Here is a 24,017-nt window from a genome sequence, read left to right as displayed (position 1 = left end):
TTGCATCAATTGATAAATTGGAAAGTTACTATTTCCATTTAAAAATATTTGGCACATGAAATTTTATGAAGATTGACTATTCTATGCATAAGTTTGGGCTAAAGATGGATACAACAAAGTAATATTCAATTTGAATTAAAAGGCAACCACTGTGCCATCTTTAAGCTTTAATTCTTCCCTAAACTTCAATTTGATTTTTCACCAGAACCTCGTTGTCCGATTTAAAGTACCATGCAGATATGTTATAGAAACTTCATTTAAATGTATATTCAATTGGAAATCTATTATGATTTTAATGAGCCTTAAAAGTCTTTTGATGAGCAGTCAGTGTAATTATGGTATTTAAAGTTATTGGATAAATGCATACTTTACAATCTACCTTCCTTGCAAGTATGTTTTCATGCTGGATATTTTTAACATGAAGAATTGTTTCACCTTCTGTCAGTTTATCCTCCTCTTCCTTCCACAAAAATGTTTTATCTCTGAGATAAAATTAAATATGCATGATACTTCTTGTATTGAATAATATTGCAATAGCACAGTTAAAAATCAATCTCAGAGATGAAAATTATTTTGATTTTGTTAGAGAAGTGACAAAATTGATAATTTGTTATGCACAAGTAAATTACAGACTAGCTCTGTCCTATATGTGTTGTCTCTTTTGTGCTTGAGGAAATTACCTGCAAAATTGCTGCGGAAGACGTGTTGTGCTAGGTATTGTGCTATCAGCAATCTGCTTCACTACCACAGCATAAAGAAAGAGAGAGGCTCAGCAAATTTAGAAAAATAAAGAGGCCATAGAACTAGCAGTTAAAAGGGAAAAAAATGGGCTTTTTAATGCATCCTGTGCTTTATCACACAACCGGCCTGAAGACCATTAGCTGTCACATGCTGAGCCTTGCAATTCATTGTTCAGAAGCAGGACACATTAAGTCCTAATAAATTGTTGTTTCTTTGTTTTTTTTCTATGTGTGTGTGTTTGTATATGGTTTTGATTAATGAAAACTGAGCTCATAGTAAGTTGAGTCTTTAATACAGAATAGATAAGCTAATATAAGCATAATGAGCCTAAAGAAAGCAGCAAACAGCAATATTGTTTCTCAGGACCACAAATGAGTCAAATGTCTTCTCCTAACTGAAAGGGTAGTTCAAGTAAAAAAATACTTGACTAGTGTCAAAAACTCCCATGCAGTGACTTGATCTCCTTGGACATGTAGATAGCTGGCCATGAGGTAGTCATTCCTGATAGCAACTTTTTTAGTGTCTCACCCAGGAAAGGATATTAGAAGGTTGCAGTTTTCACCAGCAGCCAGTACAAGCGCTGGTTTGTGTCAGCAGTGCTAGGTTCAGAAATTCTCTTCTTCCTTTTGCAAAAGAACATAAAAAATTATTCTGTTTTATTAAATTACTCTTGTTTCATTCACTGCCCACCTTTTAAGTGCAAGAGAAATGTCACTTGCACTCACATTTTGCAAGGAGATACATGTACAATAGAATATGTGTACTATCATCTTCATATCTTATGTGTGTACTGTCATATAGAAAAGCTTAAGATATTTTAATTTCTGTCTGTTCTACTGGACTTTTCTTCCAAGTATTTAAACTTTTTATTTTGAGCATCATTTATTACCAAGTCAAATAGTCTTGTTTTCAGATTTCTACACAACTTTCCAGAAGGCGCCGATTCTGTTTTGCTATGTGCTACTATGTAGTGTAGTAGTACCAAATGGAGTTCTAAATGTGTTACTAAAATTTTTGTGGTGGTTTGTTATTTGGGTTTATATTTTTACATTGAAACATACTTTAAAATTTTAATACAATTTTTCCATGAGCCTTTAAAATTGTTTTTTTCTTTGACTTTTGTAAAAAATTATTATGAGTTACTCATTTCCATAGTTGATATGTCTGTGTAGCAAACATAGATTTTTACAAAATTAGCACTTTATGATCTGCAATACCATTTACAGATACTGAGAATATTAATCCGGACACAATTTTCTTCTGGCATAAACAAACAGTCTGTGCTGATTCATATAATTGTTTTTGTTTGACCTAGCTTTCTGTGCACATAGGTTTTGTTCCTTTTATCTTCATGTCTTATTTTCTAGGGGGGATTTCAGCTAGTTCCATGAAGTTGTAAAATGCTTTGTAGTCTTAAAAATATTTTCATATTTGAAATAATTATATAATTTACTTTTCCTATCTACTTATATTTCCATCCATTTAATATATTCCTCCAAGAGAAATACTCTTCTCACTCTCTGTTCTAAGATTTACCTGTTTGTGATTTATATATTTATTAACCCTTTGCTTTATCTTTGGATATTATTTAATCCAGTGTTTGAAATTTTTTAATTACTTACTTAGCCCAGCCATAGCCCAGGCTTTGGAGGTCAGTCTGTTGAATAGATGCCTTGGTGATGCTGTATTGTGCAAGGAGTTGGACATCAATATTCACACATCTCTGCATGTGTAAATATTCCTAGTTTACAAATTTTCAAGATAGATCTGTGTGCAAATCTGGCAGCTATGCCAGAAATAAAGGAACTGCTTAAGAGTGCCTGTTTCAATGTTTCTGCCTTTTCCATATTTTGTGCCATCAGTGCTGCTGTCTCTTCTGGCTTCTCACATCTGATAGTTAAATTCACAGAATTTACAGCACTAGTAGCAGATGTGAGAAGGAGAGAAGGTTATTTTTGGTTGGCACAAACATGGGCAAAACTTATACAATGTATAAAGGTACATGTATATGTAAACATTTCCTCTCCTATTTTAGCATGATGTCTCATAGTACAATTTTATTAAACTGTTTAAAGGCATTTTACATACACTCCATTGTATTTTTTTTCTACATATACTTGCCTAGTGTTAAGTTAATCTTTTCTGTGGTACCCATATCTCCTGATCTTCTAATGACTTTTCTATGTGGATTTTAGAGTGTGCCACTTTACAGTTAGAAGAAATTTCAAGGCAGAGATTGAAATTCTATACCTTTTCTTCTTTTTATGCATCTTTTATAAGAAAGAGGTAGAATCTTTTTGATGGGAAAATATACTTGTCTGTTTTCTGCAGCACTGCAGTTGGGTTTTAAATACCAGTATGCCCACATCTGAAAAAGAGAATAGACATGTTAAATGTTGGTTGGGAGGGACTATTTAAGCTAGAAAATGTAGGCATGCTGTTTATTTAACCACAATTTGAATACGTTTAGGATAAAAATGAGACAGACCTGTCACCATTTTGTGCTTGACTTGTGTGACATCTCACTCTTAGGCAAAAGGGAGCACCCAAGATCTGTAGATTCTTGAGGTCAAAAGAAATGACAAAAGTCAGAAAGTACACAAAAACTCAACAAATTTTATTATAAATTACAAGCTTGTCATGCAGAATGGAGGGAAATCAATCAATCAATCAATCAATCAGTCAGTCAGTCAATCAGTTCCAGTGCCAGTCTAGCCAACAGAAAGGCCAGGGACATGGGGCATGCATCCAGGCTTGGTGGGGGTACATTCTTACAGCTTTTCCCCACCCTAAGGATTTGCAATTTCCTATGCAAATTAGTTACCATGCACAGTCCATTCTTTCAGATCTTTCTGGAAATGGGTTGGAGGGCCTTGGGAGTCTTGGGTGGCTTTGTTTTCCCCCTGCAGTCCGTGCCCAGGTCTTGGCCTCATTTGTGTGGTTGTGCTGCGCTGTGTTGTACTTCAGGAACCAGAACAAGGACGTGTGTCTTGGATAAGTGCTGCCCTACCTTTGCATGGCCTCCATCTGCAGCCACATCTTTTTTTTCTCATGGTGGCTCCATAGTCATCTGGCAATTGGTGCTGGAGCTCCTCATCTTCTGGGATTCTACAACTTGACAAAAGTCCTTATGATCATAAGAATCTTAAATAGCTGTTACAAGCATATCATCTCTTCCTCTGAAGTAACTCAGTCACTAAGAATTGTTGTCATTAGACAAAAAGTAATACTTTTACACAGTGTCCACTTCTATTTTCGTGGTTTCAGCCATATCTGTGACTGGTTTAGATACTTAGAAATCAGAAAATCTGCTGCTAAGGATGAAATAGACATTCCAGGTGCCAGCTGCAGCAGACACAGTAGGCTTTATGGTCCTAAGGCTCTTTGTAATTTCCAAATATGTGAAGCTCGTTAAAAATACTGAATAATTAAAACTATTCCAATACCTTTTCAACTATTTAGTCTTTTAATATTTTATCCTAGAATAAAGTGCACATGATGCTCCAGAATGCTGTTTACTTTGAGCAGAAATTTAGAGAAAATTCGAATTTCAAAAGAGAAACATTGCACTAACTTTGGCTTATTTATTGTAATATCCCTAATTTCTTTATTTCTTTGACTGTTCTTTATGCAGGATATATTCTTTTTGTGAAAGCACAGAGCATTGTGCTGATTTCTCATCTTTAGAAGTACAAAGTACATTACCAGGAGTTCAAATATTGCAATGAATTATTATAGGTTTTATCTTTTTGATATCTCAGACCTATCCTAGTTGGTGTCAATCTAATGCTGTTGCTTAGTGCTATGTTCTCCTGAAATGTATGAGCAGCTGCAAGGAAGTTGACATTCCTGTTTAAAATGCTGAAAATGGGATTAAATAATACTTCTTCTCCAGATATTTTAGGCTCCACCTGTCTGCTTTTTTTTTTTTTTTTTTTTCCTTTTTTTTCCTTAATGTTCAAAAATGTCCAAGTAGTATCTGGATTGTCAACAAAACCTCTAACTCGGGCTTCTGAAGAGTGGACTTCACACCATTCTCCATCATTTATCATCAGTCCTGGGTAACTGGGGATGTCCCAGATGACTGGAGGCTGACCAATGTGATGCCCATCCAATAGAAGGGTGAGATGGAGGACCTGAGGATCTACAGGCCTGTCAGCCTGACCTCAGTGTCCAGCAAGGAGCAGATAATCTTGAATGCCATCATGCAGCCCCTACAGGATGACCATGGAATCAGGTGCAGCCAGCACAGGTTTAGAAGATGCAGGTCCTACTTGATGAGCCTAATCTCCTTTTATGACCAGGTAGCCTGCTTAGTGAATGACAAGAGGCTGTGGATGTTGTGTACCTGGACTTCAGCAGAGCCTTTGATACTGTCTCCCACAGCATTCTGTTGGAGAATCTGGCAGCCTGTGGCTTGGGCGAGCGCACACTTCACTGGGTCAAGAACTGGCTGGAAGGCTGGGCCCAGAGTGTGGGGGTGAATGGTGCTGCAGGTGATGGTCAGTCACTACTGGGGATCCCCAAGGCTCACTATGGGTTCCAGCCCTGCTTAATGTCTTTATTGCTGCTGTGGGTGAGGGGATTGAGTGTACCCTCAGTAAGTTGCAGACAGCACTAACTGGGCAGGAGTGTTGATCTGCCGGAGCATGGGCAGCCTCTGCAGAGTGATCCGGCCGGGCCGGGCCAAGGGGCCGAGGCCGGTGCTGTGAGGTTTAACAAGGCCAGTGGTGGTTCCTGCACTTGGATCACATCAACTCCATGCAGTGCTACAGGCTGGGGGAAGAGTGACTGGAGAGTGGCCCAGGAGGAAAGGACCTGGGGATGCTGATTGACAACTGGCTTAACGTGAGCCAGAGTGTGCCCAGGTGGCCAAGAAGGCCAATGGCATCCTGGTCTTTATCAGAAATCGTGTGGCCAGCAGAACCAGGGCAGTGATTGTCCCCCTGTGTGTCCAAAAAGGGCAGAGCTGAAGGGTCTAGGAAGCAGGTTATATGAGAAGGGTCACAGTTTGGATGAAAGAGCTGGGGTTGTTTAGGCTGGAGAAAAGGAGGCTCATGGGAAACTTTATCACTCTCTATAATAGTCTGAAAGGATGGTGTAGCAAGGTAGGTGTTAGTCTCTTCTCCTAGTCAGCTAATGACAGGACAAGAGGAAATGGCCTCAAACTGCACTGTAGGAGGTTGGGTTTGGACATCAAGAAGAATTTTTTCATTGAAGGGGTTGTTAGATACTCGAATGGACTGTCCAGGGAAGCGGGAGAGTCACCACCCCAGATGGTGTTCAGGAAAGGACTAAATGTGGCACTTAGTGCTATGGTTTACCTCACATGGTGGTGTTCAGTCAAAGGGTGCACTTGATGATCCAGAGGTCTTTTCCAACATTAATGTTTCTATGAGTCTATAATTTCGATACACTTGACAGATAAATGATATTCCTGTCATGAGAGGATTTCTGAGATTTAGAAACATGTTCTCAACCTTTTCCAAGATGAAATCCAAACCTTTTAAATTTCATCACACAGAGAGACAAAGGCAGAAGCCTGGCAGGTGGGGACTTCACCAGTAGGTAAGAGACCCTTTCTCTGTCACTTCCATGTCAAAGAAAGATACAACCATCCCACAGTCATTCTTTGTTCTGTGTTAAGGAATTAGTCAAATCTTCACTCTATCAATTTATTGCAGCATGACGGTGTCCTGTACACTTTCCTTTGTTCTCCCCACATCTCTGACCAAAGCTGCAGTGGTCCTAGCTGGCAAAGGCCAACCTGTTAAACTTTCTGAAGATGCTTTCTAGATTTTTAACTATGAAATGTGTTTTCCTCTTGAAAATCATGAAAAAAATGTTCACTAAATTGGATTTCAGTCAATGGAAGTTGTAAACACAATTTTTGATGAGTTTCCTGGTTGCAGATATGCCACCAGGTTTTGGCTGTCACAACCCTAACAGATTAATAAAAAATAATGTAATAGCCCAATTAATTTTTTAGTTATTAAGTAGAAGAAAATTCTTCAATCTCTGCTTTCACTAGTAAAGCAAATATTACAATTTAAATTATGCTACTCAGTTAATTTGAAAACTAGAGCCTTATGCTTTTTTAAACAAGATTTAAAATATTTTTTACTTATTTTTAAAGCAAAACTGTAGTATTTAACTTTCTAAAGAATGGAAGAGTGGAAAAAATTACAGTAAATATGCGATATATTATGATATGTGAGATGTATTGTTTCATTATGTCGTATTTCTGTTTAATCATTCCCATATTTAGAAACTGCTCTAAATTAAGTATCTTGAAATATAGTAAAAAATATTTACAGTTAAGAGATTTCCATGAGTATACATTTTGAGTAAATTAATCAACATGATTTTTAAAATGTATTTAATACACAGTATTATGAAGTAAACTTCCTATAGATGCTTTCCGTGATTTCACTTTTCCAGTCTAGAGCTCAGCATGCTGTTCTGTAAAGTCACCAGTCTTAACCCTCTTTGAGTGGGTTAAAAACAACTGAAATTCACCTTGTTTATTCATCTTTTTTCTTCCAGTTAATAACAGTTTAAGGAGTGGCTTTGGACTAAGCACAGAAAGTAAAGGTCTTTGCCAATTCATTTGGGAGTAGTGTTTTATCTAGTGCTCCCCCTTTACACTTGGTTGCAAGGTGTCAAGTCTGCATGATGAATTTCCAGAACTGTCGGTTATCATTTCACCTACCTTTCCCTTCCTTGCTTTTGTGGCTTTCTTGTTTCTGGATGTAAATATCAGTTACACTGATGTAGGCAATATCATCTTTCTCAGAATGAACCGGGGGAAATTGCTAGTTTTTCAGTTCCTAACAGAAACAAACTCTTTCTGTAAAAGATTGCAGTTCAGCAGTGAAGGACCTGAATGACCAAAGGTGAAGCCTAGTGTGGACAGAGATCCTGTTTATCTTCATCTCCTCTCTGTTTTTTTGGTATGCTAGTCTGAAATTTATTTGTTGGGCTTGTAGATTTTTATCTACAGATTATTTTGCTCTTCTTTGGGATGGTATCTCTGCTTCAATTGGTTGTTGCATTTTCAGTCTGTCCCTGGGAATCTTCAGGAAGAGTGAGACAGGATTATGCAAACAGGTACCAATTTTTGAAAATAAAATAAGAAGCATCTGCTAAATTTCTGAGCTTGTTGAAATAAATTTTTTTGCTCCTCAAAAAAACTGGAGTATTCTGTCTGCATATCAAACAGCAATGGGCATGAAAGGACAAGGTTTTTTAGCAGCCAGCATTTGCTTAAATTTGAGTAAAACCATTTGTTACCAATACAAGTCAGTTTCCTTGTTCCCCAAAGTGTTCTTCTTTACATAGAGCATTTTTTTCTGCAAATTATGAACTGAGTGAAATCCTTCTAAAAGCAAGAAAATTAGTATTTGTTAAAATTTCAATGCATTAAGAAGGGGATTATAATACAGCCATAATAATCTTACATTTTTAAAATATTGGTCTTTTTATGCTATTGTAGTAGCCTCTCCTTAAAAAATTGAGAAAGTTTCTTGTTGACAAAATATGAATTTTTTATACTGTTACGCCTCAACGCTGTCAGATTATCAAATATAGTTTCTCAGCAGATATATCTTGTATTTGTATTTACAGAACGTATATGTGCCACAGTAACCATATTTGAAAGTTTAATCCTTTAAAATATTTACATTGGGTTTTCAACATCCATAATGGAAAGGCTTTGTAAATTGAAATAAAAAGGTGACATATAAAGAGAGGGAACAAGTAGCTGATCATGTGAACAGCAGGGTATTTTTAGTAGATGCATTTCTAACGTGTAATCATAGGCAGGTAAGTCGTATGCATTTCCTGAATGAATATATCTTTGGCACTCTGATTATAACATACTTCCTTCTTCGATATTCTTGAAAAATTAAATTAAGACTCAAAAGAATTAAATTCAATCCACAATTACTGAGTTATTTTATATTACTGAAAAGATGTAATCCTTGGAGTACTTACCTCCAAGCACTTAGCTTAGACAGTGTTACTGACCCCATTCTTTCATAAAATCAGCCCTCTTGAATGCCTACTTCATTGCTCTGTTACTTGCATGGTTATAGGTATGTATGTGTGCATATATAGGTATAAAAAAGTATGTTCTATGCATATGTATTTGAAATATATGCATTTGCACAATTAGTGCATTTGCACATTTCTTAGTTCAGAATGTCAGATAAGCAACTTCATGCATGCAGTAGATGTTATGGGCCTAGTCTAAAGAAGAAAATAATGGGGACCGCCCAGCAAGCTTTTTACTGGTACACTGAGAATTTTTCTCTGTGTCTCTGCAAACAGATTTAACTTCTTTACTTTCTACAATTCAATAAAGAGAAACAAAAGCATTACAAAAAATTGTTATGTGTAGCGATTTATATAAATGGATATATTGATGCTATTTATAAGCAAGGAGAGCACAAGAGCACAATCAATACATTGCTAAGGAAACCTGAGCTGGAATCACTTGATCTTCCTGGGTTACTGAATACTTCCTCCTTGCACTCTGTTAGCTTGTGGATGTGCAAGCCAACAACACTTCCTCTCTTGCTTCTTATTTATGAGGAGAAACAGAAGCTCTCCCCTCTGACCCTCATCTAAGGTGTAAGCTGACCAGCAGAAAACTTCAGTGATTTCTGTATTTATCTGTGCTAATGTGTTTTGCTTTATCTATCTGAAAAATACACTACTGTTTTTTTCCCCTTGATTAGCCACATGCAACACAGAAAGGAACAGTATACAGAGAAAAGTGTTTAAGTGATTTACATCATGTTCACACAGTATGTCACCTACATTGTTTGATATTTCAGCATATTCTGAAAATATATTTTTTTTTAATTATCTACATTCACAAGTTATTGTTGGCTTGAAAATTTTTGGTGCTACCCTAAACATTACAAAGGCAATGGCATTTTATTCTAAACATGTGCTTTTTTTTAAACATCAATAGTATACTAAAATTGGGCATTCTGGACACTTGAATTCATCTTTTTATGTTTAAGTGAACTCTAAGCAAAATATAGGTGGTGGTATAATGGATTGCTTCAAATAATTCCTATATCCTTTTAAAATGCTGATTTTATTTAATGTTCCAAGATATATCAGACTGAAATAAAATATATACCACCTCTTGTGGTATATGTTTTGGTATTCAAGAGGCGGGGATGACTTGGGAGTCTGACTGATGATCACAACCGATTTATTTGGCCCAACATGGCATTTATATAGGACCTCTTAAGACTACAATCATCCAATGACCTTAAACATTGCCTTATACAGTAACATACTGTTCTTGCTAACCAATAATATCACAGTTCACCATATATGGATATCCCTCCTTTCCTTTACCTGAGTTACTTTTTGCTGAACTCTGCACTGGTCATGTGCTAACACTTCCTGCTCCTGTTGTCCTGTGTTTCATCTTATATCCTGTTTCCACAACCCGTATCCACAACCTCTGAATTTGAAATTTTTTTTCTAAGAGCTGTGTTACTAATGATTTGAACCAACAGAAGTGTACAAGTTGGCTGTTCAATTGGTGAACCTTGCATTTTGAAAGTAATTCCTGATGGTAATTTTATTCATATTCACGTTACTTTAACTGGCTAGTTAGATTTGTGTCAATTACTATTGCCAGAACAATTGGCACATAGTTTTGATATGCTAGTAAAAAGATCTATTTTGGACAAAATTTTTACTAGTATACATTGACTTTTTCCACTTAAACACAAACAGCTAGTTTCTCATCCCATTTAGAAAAATAAACATGTGTTACAGCCTTCTTCCTTACAGTCCAGTAAGTCTTTTAAAAAACTATATTATCCCCAGACTTAAAGCAGCAAACTGGAAAAATTTCTCATTTAATAAGGGACCAGATGCTGGTCAAGCTCACTTCATAGATTTTTAATTCATAGATGCTGTTAAGTGAATATACATTATTGGATCTGCATAAATGTTTTAAAAGTAGATTACTTTTGGATAAAATGAAAATGTATTAGGATAACCTCTTATAAAGTGAACACTAGAGAACGTCCAGACTGTATGATATTGAAGATTTTTACCAGTGCTAGTGTTTAAGATTCAATGAAATATGCTGAGAGGTATGAAATCACTATCTTCAAAAAGAATCTGCTGATTTATTGTTAAAACTTCCGTTAGCCAATAACTGCTTTGAATGTACTTAATTTAGCATTTTCAGTTATTGTCCTTGTCTTAGGCTAATATGATTTTATGGTGCAGAGACTCTGAAATTTACCTCCCTTCTCCCTGTCTACAGATAAGGAGAGAAATGCAAAAAAGATGTAAGTGAAAGAAATAACATTTTACTAAAAGAAAACAGCAACAACAAAGAAAACAACAAAAATCTCTAGATACACAGGCGCTGAGTCAACTGGTTTCTCTGAGAACAAAGAAAACAAGATGGCTGCCACCCAGGCAGGTCCTGTGCCCCAGAGGACAAAGACAAGATGGTAGAGAGGCTCTCCTGGCTAAACCTTCCCCTCGGGAAGAAAAAAAAAACAGGAATGCAGGGGGCTATGATATGATTCTGGTGGGAGATGTGCTGGTGTTGTCTGACGCAGGTACTGGCCTGCAGTGCCAGTGTTCCGTGTTCCCTCTGTGTGACAGTGGGGTGCAGCTCTGGGATGTCACTCCTACTGCTTGCTACCTCTTCCTGCCCCCTGCTGGATTCCCTTTCAGCTCAGACATACTCAGCTGGTTTTTGGGATACAAAGTAGACGGGGTTGACTGATGAGGTGGTTAAAAAATGGTTTATTGCAAAATCAGTCTCATGGAAGGGTGAGACTGTAAGGTTGTTACATCCATTCATGCCATCACATCAGAAGCTGTACATACATCAGAAGGCGTTGTAATTTTACATGTTTTACATTTTACAATGTCTTTTATAAATTTCTTATCCAATCAGCTACATCCACAAAGCTTGCTAGCATCTTCATAAACCAATTGTTAATTGCTGCATTTTACACGATTTGCTGCAATGCCTCTCTTTTTATCCCATCATATAACTCTACAGAAATAGAATAACTCTTATTGCTGTATCTTCTGCTTTTTACTAACTCTATAACAAGTTCTATTGCTAAACTTTAAAATTTTCTACTATCTTGCTTAACATATTTAGTCACTTATATGAGGCATATTTCTAATTGCTTAAAACATATTTCTGCTTAAACTATGAATCTTTATTCTTATTTTGTGTCAGTTTCACTGTTCCATTCTGAACCTTCAAACCTTCTCCAAGGTCTTAGGTCAAACATTGTATCCATGGTGGTCTTTGGTAAATACAGATCCCATTGTTTGAAGGTTCCACCACCCATTGCGTTCAGCATGGTTTCTAACAATCCATTGCACTGTTTGGCTTTCCCAAGGGCTCATGGGTGATAGGGAATGTGATACACTCTCTGATTACGATGTTCTCTACCCCAGGTGTCCATGATGTTCTTTTTAACAGGAGTCCCATTGTCTTATTCAATTCTTTCTGGGGTGCCATGTTCCCACAGGAGAGGCTTGAGGCACAGGGTAGATCTCCAGCCATCCAGTGGTTGCTTCTATGATTGTGAGTACATAGCGCCTGCCTTGGCAGGTTTGCTGCAGTATGATATAATCCATCTGACAGGCCTCTCCAGAGTTATATTTAGCCCATTGTATCCTGTACTAATGGGTTTTACCTGCTTGGCCTGCTTTGATGCAGCACATGTTTCATAATCAGGGATTACCTGGGATATGGTGTCCATGGTTAAGTCCATCCTTCAGTCACAAATCCATCAATATGTTGCATCTCTTCCCTCATGACTTGAGGCACTTCATGACCTGGGCCCACCAAACTAGAAATAACTCTCCCTTCTGTTGCCAGTCCAGGTCTGCCTTTAATTTTGGAAGCCCAATCCACTTATTTGTTGTTGCAATGCTCCTCATTAGCCCAATTCATAGGCATCTAGGCATCCACACGAAACTTCTGTGGTCAGCTTCTCTACCCAAGCAGCAATGTCCAGTCAGACTTTTGCAGCCTCAACAAATTTCCTTCTTCAATGCCAATTGGCCTTTCCCCATCATTCCAGCCACCCCCATAGAGTGTTTGCTACCATCTACAAGTCAGTATAGAGGTATAGTGTTGGCCACTTCTCCCAGCTGGCAATATCCAAAGCCAGATGGGTTTTCAGCTCTGCATTCTGGCTTGATCCACCTTGTCCTTTAGTACTTTCTGTGACTTGCTGCTTAGACTCCAATATGGCAGCTTTCCATTTTTGACTTGTCCCTAATAAGGCAGGAACTGTCAGTGAAGAGAGTGTGTTGCCTCTTACTTGCTCGTGGCTGGTTATATGGTGAGGCCTCCTCAGCATGTGCCACCTAATCCTCTTCCTCTTCAGATGATAGTCCAAAACACTCACCTTCAGGCCAGTTTGTGATAATTTCCAAGATCCCTGAATGATTAAGATTTCTCATCTGAACTTGCTGTGTGATCAGAGTGATCTGCTTACTCCAGGTAGCATTGTTGGCATGATGTGTTGAAGAGATGTTCCCCTTGAACATTCTCCCTAGAACTCCCCATGGTCATCTTACTGGGCAACTGGATTTGGACTTATTTAGCCCCTCCTTTGGACAGGGGCGACTGCTACTGGCTTAGGCTGCTCATCTTGTTTAACTGCAGCCTGAGTGACTGTGGTGTCTACCAATTTGCTCTCCTTCCCTTCTGGTTGAAGCTGCTGCTGTATGGTAACAAGAAGCATGCAGGTAAGCATTAACTAGGGCCCAGCACAGAGCAGTAAGTTGCCCCTTTCTGAACGGACACAGCAATTTTATTTCAATTATTCTGCTACCTTATCAGAGTTTTATATTTGTTTAGAGGGAGGCTTCCAAACTAAACTCCCTGACCAGTATGAGACAGAGCAGGCTTTCATGCTGAGGGTAGTAGATATATCATGGAGGAGTTCCAGAAGGAGGCAAAAACCTGATGGCTCTCTGGCATTGACCCCCTCTCCACAGCAGACAAACAGCTGGACTGGAGCCTCTTGGTGTTTTTCTCCCTGGGTCAGCTCCCCAAGGCTTGGGGCTGGAATGAGGCAGCCCGGCTCCAGCCAGTCCCACTCCTGCAGTCTTGGACCACCAGCTGTTCAGTTCACTCAGGGCAGATGAAAGATTGCTGCTGCAGCTTCTCCAAGCCAGAGGAGGGAAAAGCTTTTCTGCCTGGGCCAACAAACCCAAACTGCACAGTGCCATGGAATGCTTGGGCAGTGAGGCTTCAAAAATGCCCAGCAAAAGCCCAAAGCTCCCCCCTCCCCAGTCCCACACACTACCAATCCTAGGCTTTAAAGATACAGTAATCAATTTTGGGCATAAAGCAGAGGACTATGGAAGAGGCTATCATCATAAATCAATCCAAGACACCTCCCTAGAAGTCTCCATCTGACTCCAGATGTGTTGTAGCCTGTATAGAGGAGATAGAGCAGAACCAGCAAGGAGAATATGGCGTCCTGTTGTGCCAGTGCATGTGACCTCAGGATCGGGCCAGCTGGGAGTTGTGTGGCAGAAGAAATAGGGATGAGAACAACGAGAATGTCTGAAAAATAGACAACTTTAATAATGAGCAAAAATAACAAAGGAAGGAAAAGGTGTACACTGTATGGGATGATCCTTGAAGACAAGACAATGGGGTGAACTCAAAAATATATCTGAGGGCAGAGAACCAAACAACAGCAGGAACTAAAAACATACCCATGTATGGAAAATGTATGTAACCAATCAGAAACAAGAACTAGAAACATTGCCTAATATGGAATAACAATGTTAACATAATAACTCCCATGATTCCATGCTTCTCACCATAACCCAACTAGATGTTTCATTTCTTAATATCCTGCATCCCCCAAGGCCTTAAGTTGATGCCTCCATTATTGATGAAGGCTAGCGTCTTATCCATCCCAGTTGAACTTCTAATTCAACCGAATTGGAGACATCGGACTTATTCTCTGCATAGCATGACTGGCCTCCGCCACAAACACATGAGAAATCCAACAACTTCTCGCTCCTTGCCAAACTCCTACACTACCCCTATCAGGCCTCATTCTAGCCGCAACCAGAAAATCCGCTCAATTTGGCCTCCACCCATGCCTCCCAGCTGTGATAGAAGGACCAACCCCCGTATCCACCCTATTCCACTCTAGCACAATAGTAGTAGCCGGAATCTTCCTACTCATCCAAACTCACCCCCTATTTGGCAACAACCAAACTACCCTAACCCTGTGCCTATGCCTGGGGGCCCTATCCACTGTAGGATCCAGAGGGAATTCAGCTTTCTCAAGAAGTGATGTGGACATGAAGGAGGTGAAAGGCAAAAGGAAAAATCATCTTCTCCTCTTCCCCCAACAGGCTGTGTGTGATTATTAATAAACCCCCAGGCACAGCAACCCAGATCAGGACAGGAAAACAATGATGAATACATTTACCAAACGATCTTCATTGTCTTTGATGTTATCATTCCATAAACTGGTAACACAAACTGTATCAACTGTATCTTGGTTCCTCTCCCTGATCTGAAGAACAGCACTATCATGGGCAGATCCTTCCACATATTTGGATGCGTATACAAGGTTAGGTGCCACAGTGCCATGATCAGACCAAGCAATGTGGTAACCAGGGAGTTCTGTACCCAATATAGAAATTATTTGGTCAAATTTGTTATTTTTTCACTTCCTCTCTTGACCTCCTTTTAGCTTGGTGCCAAATATGTCTTAGTTTAAGGAAATTTTATAGGGCAGAGATTCTGCAATAACTTCCCTCCCCTTAGTTTTCAACCTATACCCTCTACCAATGAGGGGAGACAAATGCAAAGAGGTATGTGAAAAAGAAAAAGCAGTTTACTAAAATAAAACAGCAGGAAATATAGAGGCAAACACTTAAGCCCTCACCCATAAATGCAGAGGAGGTCCCTTGAATTGTCCTGGGGAACACAGACAAAATGGTGTCAATTCCACTCTCTGCGCCATGTGGCCAAGACAGGGCACAAAGGCAACAACACACTAAATGAGCATCCATGGTTCCAAAACTGCCTTCTGTCCCAGGTAACAATGGGAGTGGTGAAAAATAGAACCTAGAAAACATATTTTTCTCCTAAAGGAGTCAGTGCTGTTGAAACACTGGAAGAAACTTCTCAGGAGATGTAGGGCCAACCCCCTCAGCAGCTGGAAACTTGTGGAGAAGCTCCAACTCTTGACGACAGGCAGCTGTCCTGAGCAGAAGCAGCAGAAAGTCCAGGGAAAGAAACATCTCCCTGGGCTCCAAAAGCCATGGTTGCTATAGCAACTGTGGCAAGGGTCGCTGTCTGTCATTTTTTTTATCAGTTCCTGGGAAGCTGAGGCTAGCAGCCTGTCAGAGCGCCCCATTTTCTGATATTCTCAAGAGTCTGGAAAGGACGAAACAGAGAGCTCCATGTGTCTGTCCCCATCACCCTTCCCCTTTCCGTGAACTGGGGTAAAACACAAAGGTTCTGCTTCCAACTCTGGGTCTTAAAGAGATAGTAAACTACCTTGCACAGATTGATGTAAAGAAGATATGGAATACATGATTTTGGGTCACCCAAATATGCTACATAATGCTACAATCTACCTCCTATCTCTGTAACTATGACAGTCTTTCTAAGCAAACAGCTCCTCTAGGTAAAAATATGCAACAAATCAAATTAATTAAAATTAATTAGTTCAGCTCATGTAATAGTGTTTCTGAATAATGCTGAGGACCATAAATTCAAATTAAGGCATGCAAAACATCTTCCTAGGTTTGAAGAGAAGATATACATTACCAAAAGGAAAAGGGGAAGCCAGTCACCCTGTTAAACACCATTCACTGGGGATGCTTGCAAAAGTGATTGCACTGAAGGCTCATACAGCCAGATTTTATATCATAAACCAGAGAATGAAGCAGACAGAGCAATTAATTGTACCTAATGCTAATATGCACATAAGGTTAAGTATGATAGCAGTCACATATGAGTGGGGTAATAGGAAGCTAATTATGGCAAAACCTTGACCATAGGCATTCAGTGCTTATAATTTTATTCATAGTATGCTTTGCTTGTTCAGATACTCCTTCAGGCAATGATATGGGTTGTCAGATTCAGTTTTCAAGGTAAAGGTGGCAAGTATATGTGCTAATTTATGTATGGTCTTTGAACATATTTTTTCCTAATTGTTTTTTAACAATGAGATTGTGCTAACAGAGCACTTGCTCCTTCTGGTTTTAGTAAGCTTTAAAATAGATACAAAGTATACACCATGCTCTATTGCCAAAATTAGCTGTTCTCTTCTTCCAAATATAAGGAATGAAATATAGTCGTTCCACCATTCTGTATTATATTTGTTTTATTCACCAATCTAAACTTGTATATGACTTTGAGTTTTGCAATATGAATGAGGGCCTAAGAAGTGTGGGGACAGGACTAAAGTATTGCTCCTGACAGTTTCCTAAAAGCAGTCCTTGTTTGGCTCATTTTTTACATCTACTTTTCTGCATCATTCTATGGCTCATTTATAACCTATTCGTTTTTATACTTGATAATGTGATTTCTAGTTTTAGTATTGGTGTTTTACCTTCTGTCTTCAAGTGGTCTGAATTGGAAGCCTACACTCTATTATCTACTTAGAAGAGAATGAGATTAATATTAAAAGGATATCAAACTCTTAAAATATCCACAGAACTTGTAAAAGAAGTGACCATTGTGTAGGCATAATTGCAGTGATACAAAGTTTACCTGACTACATATCAACACTCTTGCACCTTTTTTTATCCGGATTTTCTTTAACAGAATACTGCATGACTTGTAAGGTTTTATATTTGACTACTACTACTACTAAAAAAAAAGCATCTTCACAGTCCTTCACTTTTGCAGTCTTAGTGACACTAGCTCTTAATCCTAAACTAGAAATGAGTATTCACATGGGGAAGGAAAAATCTGATGTCATCTATTTTTGGTTAGATTGTTATACTTGATGGTTAAAGAAGCAAAAGAGCTGGTCAGTTTTGTAGTATTTTGTAAAATAGTACTGTCAGTACCAGAGAATTATGACAACTCACATTAAATATTTGGGTTGGACTTCATGTGGTGATATTTCACTGCAAACTTAGAGAGTATTGAGAGCATCTGCTTAACTTCCAAAATGTTTGTTAGCTCTTCCACTTTTTCTCTGCAAGTTTTACAAAGTTTCCACCTCTACTAATGTGTGTTTGACACATAAAATGTAAAAAAAAAGTACTGTTGCAGTAAATATAAGATTTTGTAGTATCTTTGACAATTTGTGTCAATTGCCTCATGCCCATGCCAAGTTCTGTGTGGCAAGGTTTTTGGGGGTTGTATTTTGCATGATTCAGTAATCTCAACTGGAGTCACCATGGCTGGGGAGGGCAATGAATTGATAAAAACAAGTTCTGTATTTTTTTACTTGTTCTAAAGACTTATTTAAAGCACATTAAGAATTAATAAAATGTTTTTTCTTTCAGGTGGGAGATGAAAGAAGATGCAGATCTTGAAGATGAGGAGGACATTATGGTGGAACACTTAAAAAATGTTTATTTGACACAAAGGACTCCTGTGTCAGAGGATAAAGAAGAACAATTACCTTGACAGGTTTTGGGTAGCACCTTTCTTCTGTATTCAACAAGATTAAGTTAATGTCATAACTCACAGCACTAGAAAGCTCAGAAATATGTATCTTGAGTAAAAAGTTTTAAATTAGAGAGTGTTCCCTTGTTATTGTCTGGTCACCCTATCCAGAAAGCAATTGTTCACATATGCATAAGGTGAGGAACAGTACAGGAAAGTGTCAGTGTCACAAACAAGGAGGTTGTACCTCAATACTGCAGAGGCAAAAACCTGAATGACAAACTAAGAATTGTTTCAAAAATACAAGATTCACTCTGAAAATAATGCAATTTTAGACACAAGCTAAGCAAATGTTTCTGGTTTCCATTCCCCACTTTGGAGTTGGAGACAGCCTGCCCTCAGTTTGTGTAACTCAAGGACCTTTTCCTTCCTTTGGTGCTTGTTTATTACATCACCCAAAATACATGAAAAAGGAAAGGTATAGACTACATAGCTACAGTCCTTTTTGAGTTGCTCTGGGATGAGTATGCTTGGCCATTATTCCAAATCAAAAATGCATCAGCGTTACTGCATTCACAAATACTTACTTAACATTCAGTGTATTTTATGGCTTAAAAAACACATATTAGGGAAATTTTAGAAGTTTTGAGAACCATCTTTTTATTTAAAATAATTATTTGCATGCAGTGCTCACAGGATTATCTTAAAAGTGAATTGAGAAAATAATATTTTTTTAATAAATACAGTAAAATTTAATATTCAAAGTAATCCTGGTTTGATATTCAAAATTTTCTGAATATTATGTATTTTTCTGAATACTAAATATTTTTCTTACACACTGGTTAAAACTATCAGCATTTTTAATACAGAAGGTCTGATTAGTATCTCTTAAGCTGTACAGAAATAATACATAATTTTTCTGTAAGTTTCCTTCTTTAGAAGTCCAATGGAACTACTTTTTCTACCTGATGAAGGACTCTGTCAGGATCTTGCTAAGGGTGCAATCTGAGCAGAGTTATTTGTGTCCCTAGCATATCTTCACACATATGCTATTACAGACATAACTGAGACTACTTCAGTAGGATGAAGGCATGCTTTTTTCCCCTAAAGGTTTCAGCAACATCATGGGTAATCATATTACTAATGCTGATTTAGGGTCTTATCTGAAATGCTGTTTTTCTCCTCTTAATTGGTCTTTTTTCTTTTCATATAAAACATCAGACCATTTAAAATTAAAATGTGGACAATTGCATCTTACAAATCTCCAAAGATCCTGTTACAACACTGCAACACAAAAGGGCTGTGAGGCACTGTAGCTTAGAAAATGCTAAAAAAATTACTTAAAAAATGAAGCAGACATTTTCCTCTGCTGCCAGTGTAGTAATTTCAGATCATAAAGGAAGTGATGAAGTGTGAAAACCATTTATCTTTGCTTTGTATTTCACCTTTAAAGATTAGTGGTGGACTTCAGGTTTAAAACATGTCTACAGGGATCTTCCATGAAAGTAGGTTTGGTATTTTGACAGATAAGGCATACATATTCCAAGCCATACAAATAATGTGTTAGTGTACATGGAAATTTGAGTTCAGAATATTCTCTGCTATTTTATCAAAATCTATTATACATAATTAACTTTTTGTATAGTCACATAAACTGCCTATGTGATGAAACTGATTGAAATACTTCTTGTGAAAATGCTCCCCTTCTGGGAAATACCTACTCTAAAGAGGACAAATTTTCCAATGAATAAGCTAATTGAGAATAAAACCCATCACTTACAATTAAGTGGGAATATCCTACAGTCACTTCCCTGGTCCTGTTGGCCACACAATTTTGGATAAAGGCTGAGATATCATTGGCCTTCTCAGCTACTTGGGCAGACTCTGGTTCATGTTCAGCTGGTTGTTGACCAGCAGTTTTTCTGCAGTGCCATTTTCCAGTCACTCTGCTCCCATACCTGTGGCATTGATTTGAGTTGTTGTGACCCAAGTACAAGTGTTGATCCTCATTCCACTGGCCTCAGCCCACTGACCCAGCTTGTCCTGATCTGTTGTAAAGCCTTCCAACTCTCCAACAGGTCCACACTCCTGTTCAATTTGGTGTCATCTGTAAACTGACTGAGGATGCCCTCTAGTCCCTGGTCCAAATAAAGATAAAAACAAATTTATAAAGATATTAAGCAGTATTGTCTTCAATACTGAGCCTTGGGGAATCCCACTTTTGATTGGCCAATGACTAACATGCATAAGAACATAACAGCATAAAAGCTGAACCTTTGCACAGTATTTTATTTGGATGCTTTTCCTACCCAAACCTATATGTGCATCTTTTATGGTATCTGAGTGCAAACAAATGTGTATTTTAAATTGTACTTGACCCACAATCCTTACTGAGAAATATCAGAGCTGAGAAATATCATACCGGGAAATACCAGATTATTCCTCTTTGGTCTTGCTGACCATGTATCCATTGCAAATAACCCTTAGAGTATAAAAGGGACATCATCTTGGCAATATTACTTAATGCTGAATACACACTTGTCGCAGACATCTTTTTATGAAAATCCTTTTCTTGGGATTTTTTCTTCCTGAGAAGCTGAGAGGCTTCAGGAACAAAATGTAAACAATGGTTATCTGCTGCTGTGGAATGCATCAGGTGGATTTTTGATTGGCCCATCTTGGATGTTTATAATTAATGGCCAATCAAGGCCAAGCTGTCTCAGAGTCCGAGACAGCTGCCTTTTGTTATCATTCTTTCCTTTACATTCTTATCTTAGCTAGTCTTCTGAGATGAAACTTTTCCTTCTATTCTTTTTAGTATAGTTTTAGTGTAATGTATATCATAAAATAATAAATCAAGCCTTCTGAACATGGAGTCAACATTCTCGTCTCTTCCCCCACCTGAAAACCCCTGTGATCACTGTTACACACACTTCTACAACATTCATATTTATTCAATAAAATTACAGTAATAATAAGAATTTTACAGCTTGCTAAGTAACATGCCATTGATTTGCATGTTACATTTGCATTTACATTTAAAGCAAAGACTGTTTGCTTTAAACGTAAACACTTAATTGAAAATTGAAAGAGCTGACTGTTTTTCCACTGTGTACATGTATTCCATAGATGCTTGTGTGTAAAATTAGGAACACTTTTGTAACTGTAAGACCGCTGCTTTCTTTGGCTTTTCTTCAGAAAACAATAGTTCTATATTCTTTAAAAAGTTTTGCTGATTCTAATATTGATTTAATATTAAATTAATTTTTAAGAATGATGCAATGTCCTGGCTCTTTGACACTACTTATTGATCCAGGAATGTCTCACATGTATGTTTAGCCTAAATAAATGAAAGCAACAGAACTCAGATTTGTTGGCTACAGTGTGTGCCCCAAGTTTCATGACTACTACAATCTGATCATGTTAATTGCTCCTGTAAAGTTGATAAAAAATAAAAACTAAAGTCTGTTGTGTACAACAGACCTTTCTGAGAGGACAAGAGCTGGCCTCACTGTCTCAACTGAATTAGCTCAAAAGGAAGTTATTGCATTTATAGAAATTAATTGGATCAGATAGCACAAACTATGTTAACTGTACATTATCATTGATGCTCACACCTAATTATTATTTAACAATTAAATATACTTAGCTCCTTTTACAAAATAGGCTTCAATGGGAGACTTCATGGCATGGAATATCTCTAATTAGGTTTGTTTAATGTCCCCTTCAGAATGCTCCAAATCTTAACATCTTTCATCTTTTGAAAGGTAATTAATAAAATTAGAAGCAAGGCAAAATTGAAATTGCATTAATAATAATGAAACTCAAAAAGAGAGGAGAAAGAGAGATATTTTGGGAACAGCTTAACATTTAGACACAGCCCTGTTTTCTAGTGACTGCTGTCCTGACAGACTCCCATAGGACATTCTTTATTCTAGGAGAGGGAATTTGATGTGTATCTATGCTATTTGCTCAGGAAAAATGCACAATGGCAAATGGATGTTCTCACCTTTACATCATCACAGCAGTGCATGGTAGACATGAGACTGGCTTCTTCCAATTAGCTTCTGCTGGTAGAAATATTCAATTTCCCTCTCAGCTGGAAGGTCTTCACAAAGTATTAGTGAGTCTTATGTACAGTAAAACATCAATTATATGCTGATATAATATTATTTTATGGAGCTCCCTAAAAATATGTGCAATCATTTCTAGTGACAAACACTACTCACACTCCCAAGGCAACGGTTGAAAGACAGAAGAATTAGATCCATTGCCCAATTAGACATGAAATGAGAGAACTTGATGGCAACAGGGAGATTTCTAAGTGACTAGATAGATCTTGAGGAGGTTCTTGTTGGAGGAAAGCCACTTTTCTGTAGCAATTTTCCATATTGTAAACAATGTTATGAAGGGAAGCAGAATCTCTGAAAGTATTCTAGGTGTGATGAGTAAAGGTGAGCTTGCTTTATCCTCTGCCTTTGGACTCCAGCTCTTGAAATGCAGACTAAACTAAGTGACTTTGCCAGGAAGGCAGTATAAGGAAAGCATGCAAGGTCTTGGGCAGGTGGGGCTAAAGGCCTTGCAATATCCATTGATATGCAAAAAATGATAGAGCAACCATATTTTTCCTCTTTGGCAGCATCATTTGAGAATAGACTGTTACTAATTATTGCAGCAAGTGAAATGATACAGTGCTGACAGAAAACCACTCTAAAATCTAAGGCCTCACACAAAGAAGTAAAAATAAATCCAAATACTTTTTTTTTCCCTGAAGAAAGTGATTCTATAACAAGTATCTCAGGAAGAACCAACAATTATCAAATACTAATGAGTAAAGCGCTCTTCTGAATTAAGACTGTTTCTAAATTTAACAGACAACTATCCCTAAGCTGACAAGAAGTCACTGAAATCATTGCTGGTACAAATTTCACTACTGGATGAAAACCTTAATATCCATGACGACTTCCGCTGTTAGTAGGTTGCGAGCATCTCTTAAAAGATACAATGTAATATGCCCTACTGAAGAAAGTGTCTGCTCATTATACATTTTCTGCCTATGAGGTAAAACTGACTGAAATACCTTTTGCGAAAAACCTTCTTTTCCGGGTAACTCTTATGAATAAGACACATTTTGCAAGTGAAACAATATAATCCAGAATAAACCCCCTCACTTACTTTTACATATAAATGTCCATACATGGAGTTATTCCAAATGGGCTGTTGTCCTTTAAATTCACACACCTGGTAATCTTTAAACAGTCACACTGGGAAAACAAACAAACAAACAAACAAACCAGCCAAACAACAAAACCCCAACAAAACAAACTAACAAAACAAAAAACCAAAACACCAACCAGAACATAAACAAACAAAAAGAAAAGCCTCCAAAAGAACAAACACCCAAAAAAAAAGGACACAACAAAATAAGACCTTTGTGTCCCATTCACTAGGTTTTCTCCTTGATGCATTAATTCAGCAGTAACCCACTGGGTAACAGCAGGACAGTTCTGTCTTTCCCTTTAGAAGTATCAAGTCTAACGATTAACCCAGCAATGCCAAGCCACATTTGTACATCTTTTCAGTCCCTGCAGGGCTGATGCCTCCATCATGATTATAGAGTCTCTGCAGTAAATTGATC

The 24,017-nt window shown here is 37.8% G+C and overlaps 1 protein-coding gene across 3 annotated transcripts in view; it reads left to right on the top strand.

Moving 5' to 3' along the window:
- Nucleotides 1–21,656, top strand: part of KIAA0825 (KIAA0825 ortholog) — a 225,881-nt gene extending 204,225 nt beyond the window's left edge. For all 3 annotated transcript variants that reach the window (XM_031058934.1, XM_005423416.2, XM_031058933.1), the window contains one exon: nt 18,277–21,656. In XM_031058934.1, coding sequence (XP_030914794.1) covers nt 18,277–18,400 — 124 coding nt within the window. In that variant the 3' untranslated portion in view covers nt 18,401–21,656. The remainder of the gene's footprint in view (nt 1–18,276) is intronic.
- The last annotated feature ends 2,361 nt before the right edge of the window (nt 21,657–24,017 follow it).

Source organism: Geospiza fortis, unplaced genomic scaffold (genome assembly GCF_000277835.1).
Source record: "Geospiza fortis unplaced genomic scaffold, GeoFor_1.0 scaffold279, whole genome shotgun sequence".
NCBI classification, from domain to species: domain Eukaryota; kingdom Metazoa; phylum Chordata; class Aves; order Passeriformes; family Thraupidae; genus Geospiza; species Geospiza fortis.
The sequence above is the reverse complement of the archived record's forward strand: the minus strand, read 5'-3'. Positions and strand labels throughout refer to the sequence as shown.